The sequence below is a fragment of the Brienomyrus brachyistius genome, chromosome 4 (assembly GCF_023856365.1).
Source record: "Brienomyrus brachyistius isolate T26 chromosome 4, BBRACH_0.4, whole genome shotgun sequence".
NCBI classification, from domain to species: domain Eukaryota; kingdom Metazoa; phylum Chordata; class Actinopteri; order Osteoglossiformes; family Mormyridae; genus Brienomyrus; species Brienomyrus brachyistius.
The window spans coordinates 10728992-10739911 of record NC_064536.1 but is presented as its reverse complement, the minus strand read 5'-3'; the positions used below and the strand labels follow the sequence as shown (position 1 = coordinate 10739911).

Here is a 10920-nt window from a genome sequence, read left to right as displayed (position 1 = left end):
AAGCGTCACATACGCATAAAATATACATTACGTACGACTTATAGATAAGACACTAATGTGAAGCTCGCTGCGTCGTTCTCGTGACTGGGCACTGAGTCGGGCAGATTAAGCAAATACAGAAAATGTGATTCCTCTTTGAAAAAAGTAGGCCCTGATTATTGCACACTTTACACTACAGTTAGTCTGTTTTTCGGAATCGTATTTATGTCAAGCTATTCTTAAATATGGGGATAAAATCATGTGCATTAAGAGAACAAAACATGCCTCGTTTTTGTAATTCTTTAATGAAGTATTATTTCTCAGGGAACTACATACATATTTTATCACGTTTAACTTAACATAAATTCCTTAATTCGCAATTTATTACACAATCCTTAATTTAAAGGATTCTTTTCGTCAGACTACATGATTACCTACACTGACAGAAAAATAATTACCAATTCGTACCTTTGAGGGTACAATTACTTGTTCATACCCCGGAAGGTCTGCAAATTGTACCCCAGCTGTAGGTAAATGTAACTTTTACGACACAATAATTGAGTCTATATAACATTTTTTGTGCCTTTGGAGCATTAATGTTGTTCGCACCTTGGGGAACAAAACTAAACTAGAGTCGAATACGTTTTTTTTTTTTGTTTGTTATTTTTTTTTTTATAAATCTTAAATGTCAGTGCGTTTTTCGCCAAACTTCACCAGCCTTTGCATGTGTAAATAAAATTTCAGAACAATTAAATTTGAACTAAAAATTCATTTTTATTCACGCACTTATGAGTAGCGGTGTTTAGTTCATTTGTCTTATGTGTGATGATTATCTCTAAGAATTTTGCTTTTCTTGTTTTACATGCAATAGGGCTCCATAGACATCAATCCCACTCCTCCATACGTGAGAGGAAAGACTTCCTTCTGAACATAAATAAGTTTTCCTCGTTACATCCATCCGCCATTGGGTCTTACGACCATCACCAACTGCTTCGCCAGCAAGACATCAAGCCGTGCGCCATATGAGGTGGTAAAGGACCATTATGAAGTCAATCGCCTTATTTTAAAATTGTCCTAACTTACATTAATCTTTATTTTAGAAAAACATATAATATTCCTAGAGTGGCGCGGCGCACTGAATATTTTTGCCGTTAAAAAACCTGCCAATTTTCAGCGAAATGTAACCTTTTTCTGAAATGCATGTACATGTGGACATCCACAAATACCATTTTATATATATTCAGCCAGTTTGCCGGTGCTGGTGTTAAAGGTTTTAATAAACTTTGCGATTTCAATTGTTTTTGTGTGTCATATTATTGGTCGAAGTTTAATGAATATGGATCCGGTACGGTAGACTTATCCAGCAAATTATTCTATAAATATTCTCATTTTTATTAAGTGCATCGAATTGCATTTATAATTGTGTTTAGGCCTGTATACTTTAATTTTCCAAGTAAATAAATTCTAGATTTCAACAGTCCTAAGCAAGAGGCCTACTACATTTCCAACGTAGGCTATAAATACTACGCAACCCTTTTACATTTTCACTGTACTAACCGTAGTTTCAAACTACGGATCGCTATGGGGAGACTCCTGTAAAATGACCTAATTGTGTATATACGGACAAAAAAAATGTCCCCGCGGTTATAAACATTTATGTTCCACCAAATACTGCCTACACTCGAAGGCTACCTGGGCATTCATCCGAAGTTCACTTAATGCCTAGTCGAGTGCTAGACAGTGTTTGTGAAGAGCGATTTGCCTCACTTGTGCGTCGCTTTGGACAAAAACGGTCTCTAAATTAAAAATAAAGGTAAATAAATATTTATTGGCCTACTTTAAGGGAAAAAACAACAAAATTAAACACCGAACACAAGACTTACCACGGAATTTCTCACTGGAAATTTAGTAAAAGAAATAAAACTTATTGATGTGCCATTTTTGGGACCTATATTGTCCGCGAAGAGTCGCACAGTACAATAAATACACGCTATTTCACTTCCGGAAATCAGCCAGCCGGGCTTAAAATATATTGTCCTATTTCTCCATCTAGTGGTCGTAAAAGAAAAATTGCCACAGAAGAGAACACTTAAAAACGCCTGTAATTATTTCAGCGTATCCCCAGGTTTCTTCAAGTTAAACTTAAGACTATTTTAGACTGTTTTAATACGACTGAAAATTAAATGTCAACTTCACAGCTATACAGGTGTTGTGCCTGATTCACCATCCCTTCCAGGAAATGCCAGGAAATCGGGCCCTGTTGATAATACATAAATGAAACTTGCTCAGATAGTATGTTTTGTAACACAGTGTGTACTACCAAAAGCAGAGTGAGAAGGTTGAAGTAGCAGAGCAATAGCACAGCTGTATATTGCAATATACACAACATAATAGAGTTCAAAAGATGAGAAATCGTTGGATGCGCGTCTCTCTGGCACACCTGTGCGAATTAAGATTTTTTTAGGTATAATCGAGAGCCGCGGTGCCTAGGATAATGTTGGCTTACTGTCACGAACCACATCCAACAGGAGTAACTGTGGCTGCAAGAGGTAGCTGTCTGTACTAACCTGGATTGTACCCAAAAAACACAAGAACACAGCTGCCCAAATCGATGCAGAATTAAATATGTACCTCGACTCTACCGTTCCCACCAACACGCCTCATCGGGAGCTGCACAGGGTCAACGTTCATGGTTGGTTTGTCCAAAGCAACCTACAAGCGGGGATCAATCAGCAGGGTCAGCCAAGATTCCAGTAACTGGGGTGGAAGGCCTTGCTCTAGGGCCCGACGGGGACACAATTCGACCAATCACAGGACTCAAACCGGCAACCGTCCAATCACAGTCCCAAAGCCACAGCCCACACAGCAATACACACCTCCCCAAAATGGCAGCAGAACTTACCATTCAAGGAATGACTATCCCCCATGTGACATGCTGCTAATCCAGTGTGTAGTCATGGAAACATCAGTGATAAAATAATCAAATAAGATCTTACAGCGCAGTCCTGTCATGAAACACCTTTAAATAGCTTCAGGATTGGTTGTGATAATTTGGTTCCTGTTTATTCCATGTGGGATTAGGTGGACATCCACTGCTTTCTCCTACATTCTCACAGTTTGAAGATGTTCTTCACGTGCCCTTACTGTGTGTCCCATGCTGAAAAGACGCTGCCTTAGCCAACCTCTGAACACAGTTATGAATAATGTTGAACTCTAAGACCAAGATGTATAACGGAGAATATTGTATCTAGGCCAGAACATTATGTATCTCTATCTTATCTTAGGGATCAGACCTCAAACAGAGTCAATTCCCATGGCACGGTATGGAGTATGGTATAAAGGCCACTTTATTTCAATGTTACATTGTAGATCAATGTAATTGTTTCCCTAATAATTATACAAATTATACAAATATTTTAAATACAATTAAATTTCAATTTGTTAAAAATCAGAACAATCACCATAGAGTCAGGGTGTGTATATTTTCCTCTTCAAATCTCAGAGACCAACATGACTAGATTCTGAAATGTACTTTGGGCGCTTTTCCACTGCAGAATGTTTTTTAGGAACCGGACCATTTTTCCAGAATCAGGAACTTTTGTGGTGTTCCCACCACAGGAATGTGGCTCGACTGTAGTTCCTCAGACAGTTCTGGAACCCTTTTTCATCCCTATTCCATACTAGATAGATTATATGGACAAAAATATTGCAACACCTGGCTATTACAGCCACAGGAACTTTTATGACATCCCATTCTAAATCCATGGGCCTCAATATGAAGTTGGTACCCCCATTGCAGCTATAACAGCTGCCACTTTTCTCGGAAGGCTTCGCACAGGTTTTTGGAGTGTATCTGTGGGAATATTTGCCCATTCATGCAGAAGAGCATTTGTGAGGTCAGGTGCTGTAGAATTATTCGAAATGTCTTGGAATACTACAGCATTAAGATTTCCCTTCACTGGAATTAAGGAGCCTAGCCCAAACCCAAAAAAAGCAACCCCATACCTTTATCCCTCCTCCACCAAACTTTACAGTTGGCAGAATACGGTCAGGCAGGTAATGTTCTCCTGGCATCCGTCAAACCCAGACTCGTCCATCAGATTGCCAGACAGAAAAGCATAATTTGTCACTCCACAGAACATGTTTCCACTGCTCCAGAGTCCCGGGGCAATGTGCTTCCTCGCTACTCCATCCAACACTTGGCATTGCACTCGGTGATGTGAGGCTTGCATGCAGCTGCTTGGCCATGGAGGCCCATTCCATGAAGCTCCCGATGCACAGTTTTTGTACTGGGGTTAATGCCAGAGGAAGTTGGGAACTCTGCAGTTACTGAGTCAACAGACTGTTGGCGACTTTCACGCGCCTCAGCACTCGGCGACCCTGCTCTGTTACTTTATGTGGGCTGCCACTTTGCGGCCGAGTTTCTGTTGTTCCTAAATGCTTCCACTTAGCAATAATACCAACTTACGGCTGACTGTGGAATATCTAGCAGGGAAGAAATTACATGAACTGACGTATGATTAAGAGTCGTGTCCCGATACTGTTATCCATATAGTGTATAACACAACAAACATAAAAGACTCTCAGTACGCAGTAACAAAGGAGGGGGAAGGCAACCCTACAATGAAGTGCAGTGTCTATACCCACTGCAACCCACAGGGGGGGGGGGGGTCACCTCATAGTAACTAAAACAGAAAAACAATGCTTGATACAAAATCTATTACAAACAAAGCTGGTGCAAATGGATAATTGTTTACACTGCACTCGACAAGAAATGAACAGTCAGTAAAGCCAGTGAGTCAGTGCCGTACACTTAAATAGCTGACAATTCCATCCAGCTGCCTCTGTGTCCTCCAGGATGCCCAGAACACATGCCCCTAGCATCACCCTGCATGAGAGGGGGGTTCATCACAACACCTCCAGCAGCATCAAAAGAAGGTTCTAACCTACTGGTTACCACCTTATATCACTTCCTGATTTACCTATCGATCATGTGACCTTCCAACACTCTGGAAGTCATGTGACCAGCTGTGTCATCATGCACTCAGATCCCTACACGTTAAAGGTGCGCATACATGAAAATCAAAGTAAGCAGTGCGCCCTCGTTTATGCATAAAATGCCTTTTTTTTATAAGTATATCACCCGCAGCATCATGAAACATTTAGGATACATGCGCGGCGAAAGAAATCAGTATGATTATTTTTCCAGTGGTGCTTCGTGGCTTATCATTCATTTCAGGCTGCCAAGAGTGATTCCAATGGACTAGTGCGATAAATTGGTCCTGGCCCTGGAACAACCTATATTAAGGAATCATGCTCCTGTCCAGCTCCAAGTACTGACAGCATTTGGATTCCCGGTGACAGGAACATAACAACAGAAACTGGCTGACGGATCAGGGGTATCCCAAGCCCACACTGAGTTCCATTATTCCTCAAGCAGCGGCTGGTATAAACCAACTGTCAAGAAGGTATATTAAATTTCCCTGTGGCATAGATGTACAGGCAAACATTATAATACAATTTGTAGCAATGTCTGATTTTCTAAATGTGGTTGGCGCTGCTGACTGCACGCACATTGCAATTAAAGCACCATCAGAACGTGAAGCTGCTATTGTGGACTGAAAGCAGCTTCATTCTAACAGTGTGCAACTCATCTATAACGCCAACTTGGTTTTAGCAAATGTCGTTGCACGTTGGCCTGGATTCATGCATGATGATTTTATTTTGTGAAACAGAATATATATATACATAATATATACATAAAAGGTCACCTTTGGCTGGTATGTCCAGGTAGCGCTCAGAGGAGACAGCACCATGGAAGCACTGGCTATTCACCTCATACCACCACCCATGCAGTGAAGAGGATCACTGCTTCAGTGGGGAGCACGGAGCAGCGCATTCAACGGTAGAGCGCCAGGTGACTGTGTTTGGACACGTCGGGTGGCATTCTGTTATACCACCAGGCAAAGGTGTGCAGATCAGACTATAGCATGCTGTATCCTGCGCGACATAGCCTAGCGACACAAGCCGCCTCCCCCTGAATCGCTAAACGCTGAAGCGGAGGGAGAATGCGTGCAGACGAATGTAACACAGACACAGCTATGCTCTTCGACTGATCCCTCTGTCCCTCTGATTCCCTCCAAGTCTTCATTCACTGTCCGGAACTCATGGACAGTCTGAATCTGTAGGTCCATGATGTCATCTTTGCTCATTGGGTGGGAACACATGCGTGAATGTTTCTACAATATATGGGGTTTATAGCCCCAATGAGTATCGTACTTTACGCAAGGTATTGTTAAATCTGACTTTTACTGCTTTTTCTATGAACATTTCCTCTCCTGCAAAAATGTGCAGACATTTTTTTATAAATGAGCCCCTATTTTCTGGGACTTCGGGGTGAAGGCCCCCGTTGCTACTTTTATCTCATACCTAAACATGACGTCTCACAATCAAAGCGCTTTGCTCGAGGACGCAACAGTAAAATTACTCCGCCAACTCTCGAATTGAATATGTGACCTTCCACTTCCAAGCGCAAAATCCTAAACGACAGTCGCACATCACCCCGTCGTGTAGCTGACCTTTTTATTCTTAAGCTAGCATCACTCCTGTCGTTAATACATTCCGCTTTAGACTCTTGGGCTTTTAGTAATACATGGTCTAGCCTGCCCTGCGTACAGCTACAAAAAGACTAAAGGCCACTAAAGACAACATATGAAACTAAAATCACAAATGTGTCTCATCAGAGGACATAGTAAATTCAGGAAATATGAATTTCATGAATTTTAAAATAATTTTGTGGTATAGTTTATTTATAGTGTCCATATATCCTGAGAGAGGTGGATTACGTAATAGTTGATCTGGAGCGTGCCTGATTAGCATTATATGTGCTCAAACGTAGAAGACGCTGCGATTACGGTTTTGTAATCAAGGTTGTCATTCAACTATCAAACACTTCGGGGCAGCAAAGTAACGTAATTGGGTTTCGGGCTGAAAGTGCGGGAAATAATTCACCAAAATATTTTCGTTTTGTTTACTTGAGCGGAGGTGCCGCTAGAGATTTTGGGCCCCATGAAAGACATAACAAGACATAATTATTTTGGAAGTAAAATGACACCTCCGCGCTTACCCTACAAAAATATTCAACGCTGCTGACTTGTCTGCAATAAAAATTGCAACATAAACTATTATGCACTTTTAGCTATAGCCGTTAAGTATTAATTTGTTCAGTAATCTTCGTGTTATATTAACTGCTGACTGCATTTAATGGCTACGGTTTACAATTTTCCGCATTACTTTCCCATAATATTTTATAATTTTCTTTATTTGGCAAGTTAAAATAAAAGGATGAAAAAGTGAGCTGGCACTTAACGTCCACCATTATCCTGCCAGTTTAGTAAATGCAATCAGGGGCACAGTAGGGGCATAGATACTGGAAAATTAGCCACGCCCCTCAATGCAATACCATGGCCTGCAGAAAACAAGAGGAGTTTAAAAAAAACTCAGCTATAACATTTTGTTTGAAAAACACAGATATAATTATATATATGATTATATTTTTTTTATTCATTTATTCATAATGCTCATTACTGCTACTATCCCCCCCATCTCAGGTACCGCGCCTTATGCAAAACGTCGGTCAAATCACTACATATTAATTTATTTCCTGCGTGTATGTAAAAAGTAGTACCAGCAGGGGGAGCTATGCGCATGCTTAGAGACTGCTGTGCACGGCAGGTGGATTCCAATCGCCGCATTATCAGCAATCTGCTCCTTTCTCGTTAGTTCACCTGTAAATAAAACCCATAGCTATCGCGAATTATTTTTTTTGGGTAACAATTATAAATTAGCCAAGTGGAGCGCTAAGATATGCAACTGAATACTTCTTCGTGCTTATACATGGATCAACGCATTTTCTTTCTATTATTTCGGGCTCATTAACTGGACACTTTTTTGGACATTATTACTACCATTTTGCTATTTTTAAACACACGTAATTGGCAGTTTTTACAACAAACTACATGTGATTAGCGGTTCGCGTAGAATTTCATTCACAAAGGTGTTACCACTTTAACTAGGACGCACAGCCGTACATCCACAGAACAAATGTCTTTACTGGTACGGTCTACGTGTGACATTTTCAGGTTTGGCAATATGAAACCGATGAAACGGTTAACAGGTTTCAAAAGAATCATGCGTGGTCTGCTTTATTGCTTCAAATATTTTCGCCTTGCAGACTTCATTTGCTATTTTTTTCTATAGCAATTCCCTTTCTAAAAAATTAAACAGTCCTGTACGATTTAGGGAGCTATAAATAACGCAAATCTAAAAAGCTGCCAAGGCGGTATTCTTTAAAACTACGCTTCTCATGAAATTTTGTGGTGATTAGTAACGCTGTATTGAATGTCTTATTTGAAGTCGTAAATGTGAAAATGTTGCTGCATTTAGCATTGTGCAAATGTAGTTAAATATTATCGACCTAAATGAAAACTGGAAAAAGAGGACAAAATCCTGCCATTCCAGAACATGAGACAGAGCCGAATATACCGTTATGTTGTGCTCAACTTGCATTGAACTAAAATGCCACTAATAGGGCAGTTTATTTTTAATTAGTTTTCTCACTGATCAGTTGATAATAGTATTTAGCAAACAAAAATAGCTAATGGAATTTAAATCCTTTCGTCTTGTTGTCATTTTTATATAAATCTTGACACAAGCTAAAATACAGTATTATTATTATTTTTGTTCTTATTATTATTAATAATAATAATAATAAACAAAACTACTAGGTCAATATAATTAGCCACGATAAATATTTTTACTATTATAAAAAAAACAAAGGAAATAAATAAACTTACACGTTTTTCCATTATATTTATTTTTCCAAATTAACGTTACTACTCTTTTTCTAGAATTGCGTTATAACGACGGTTTATACTTTACGTGCAACCACCCATTTATCGATTCATTTGTTATACCCGCATTCATATCTGTAGGCCAAAATATTTTAAAAAAATTATATTATAAACCTTTATAATTAACATCTATATCGATGGCGCACCATGCATGGCAGTTTCTAAAACCACGCGACATCAAAAAAAGTCTCATACACGGTATTATGGTTCTCCTCTTATATACAATTACATAAAGAAAATATTACAATAATTATATAAAACGTGCTCATAAACATAGCATTTAAAACCATAGTATTATTATTATTATTATTATTATTATTATTATTACTACTACTAATAATAATAATACTTCGTTGGTTATGGTTGTCGTACAAATTACGGCAACAGTAATGTCGTGCATTAAATATCACAACGACATGAGGTTTAGTAAGAGTCGATGGTTGAATTGAATAAACACCCGAGGGGGCAGTGAAAGGAGTTCATGCGCGGGTCTCTGAAAGCAGAAACCCGCGCTGGACAACGGAGGCGCGCGGCCTTAATCAGCACTATATGTGAGAGAATACGGGCGAGCAAGGAGTAAGTCGGCTTTGCAATTTCCAATAAAAGACAGATATTTGTCGTCCTTCTGACCACTCTAATGTCCAAATAAATATTTGATGATTTTACGATGAAAACACCTTTGTTAGAGTCTACGTAAAATATAACCTGTACTTCGAATATCAAATGTTACAACAAAGCTAATGGTGACAGAAATTTTTCCTACAATTATTATTATTTTTTTAATTTAAATACAATAATACAATAAAATGAAATGTACTTCATTTTAAATCTCTATATCAGTATTAAATCATAATAAAATAGTCACACATAGGCCTATATACAGAACAATTCCCCGATTCCCTGATTTCGCACAAATCAGTTTATCAGAGAAAAAGTTAGCTTACAAAATCAAAATCACCTTTTGTCAAAATTCAAACACTTTTAAAAATACACGTTTATCCAATATATACAAAATTATTTCAATACGCAATTTTAGCATAATTATTAAACGTAGCCTAAATGCAACACATTCCTCTGGCTGTTCGTCAGAAGTAAGTTTCAGAAAATGTTATAATTGTTATTTATCTACGAATAAACCTAGCTTTAATTAAGACGATTAGGATACCGTTACAGCTCTTTAAGGCGGCCGCTGAAAAAGGGCGCTCCAACCATGTATCTAGAAACCAGAGACTAAGGAATTTTGATTACATTTCTAACACCTTGAATATCACCCAAGGTGCTGTCCGTTTGGCACTCCGCGAAATCTGCTTCACACATAGACAAACTTTCGCACTCAACAGATTTCCTCTGTTAAAAGAGATTATTCTTGCTGTAATTACATTTCGGATTCTGCCTACTGCCAGAGATAAGGGGACTTCGTTCTGCTTTGATGGCAATCAGTGTTGACTGAAACTTTTAACTAACAGTCGGTGTTAATACGGACAATCTTGTGAGCTACGGGGATCAAATATTACTAATGTTTTGTTAAATTGTGTTAATTCGTATATGGGAAAAAATAAACGTTATCTGTAGAATAAAGATTCGTTGGTGTAAATTTAAATAAGCTATTAAATATACATCTTTAATTTTCGTTTTTACTTTCAAAAGCTTTGTATTGTTTGTTTTTTATTATCAGTAACAACAGCTTATGATATCGGTAAAGTCTTGATTAAAACTAAATGAGACCTATGAGACCTGTTGATTGGCTTTGAATATATAAGCTATAGCTTTCTTATATATTTACACAGGCGCATACGCTTCTCGTACCGTGTGCGGTAATTATACTATAGTCCTCCTTTTTGCTTTATGTGCAAGCAACTGACATTCTTTTAAGTGATCTGTGTTAGCTGAAGTGAACAGGGAGTTGCCAGTACCTCTTCTCATTTTTCTAAGTGCGTGTGTGGCCGAAGCGAAACAACTCGACCTCCCATTGGACTCCAAGAAAGGTAGGGGGCGGAGCCTTACGAGAAAAAAAATGTGACTGCGTAAA

The 10920-nt window shown here is 38.8% G+C and overlaps 1 protein-coding gene across 1 annotated transcript in view; it reads left to right on the top strand.

The window, feature by feature from the left end:
* LOC125740412 (forkhead box protein F2-like) overlaps nt 1–1274 on the top strand; it is a 3660-nt gene extending 2386 nt beyond the window's left edge. The window contains exon 2 of the mRNA XM_049011470.1: nt 851–1274. Coding sequence (XP_048867427.1) covers nt 851–1005 — 155 coding nt within the window. The 3' untranslated portion in view covers nt 1006–1274. The remainder of the gene's footprint in view (nt 1–850) is intronic.
* The last annotated feature ends 9646 nt before the right edge of the window (nt 1275–10920 follow it).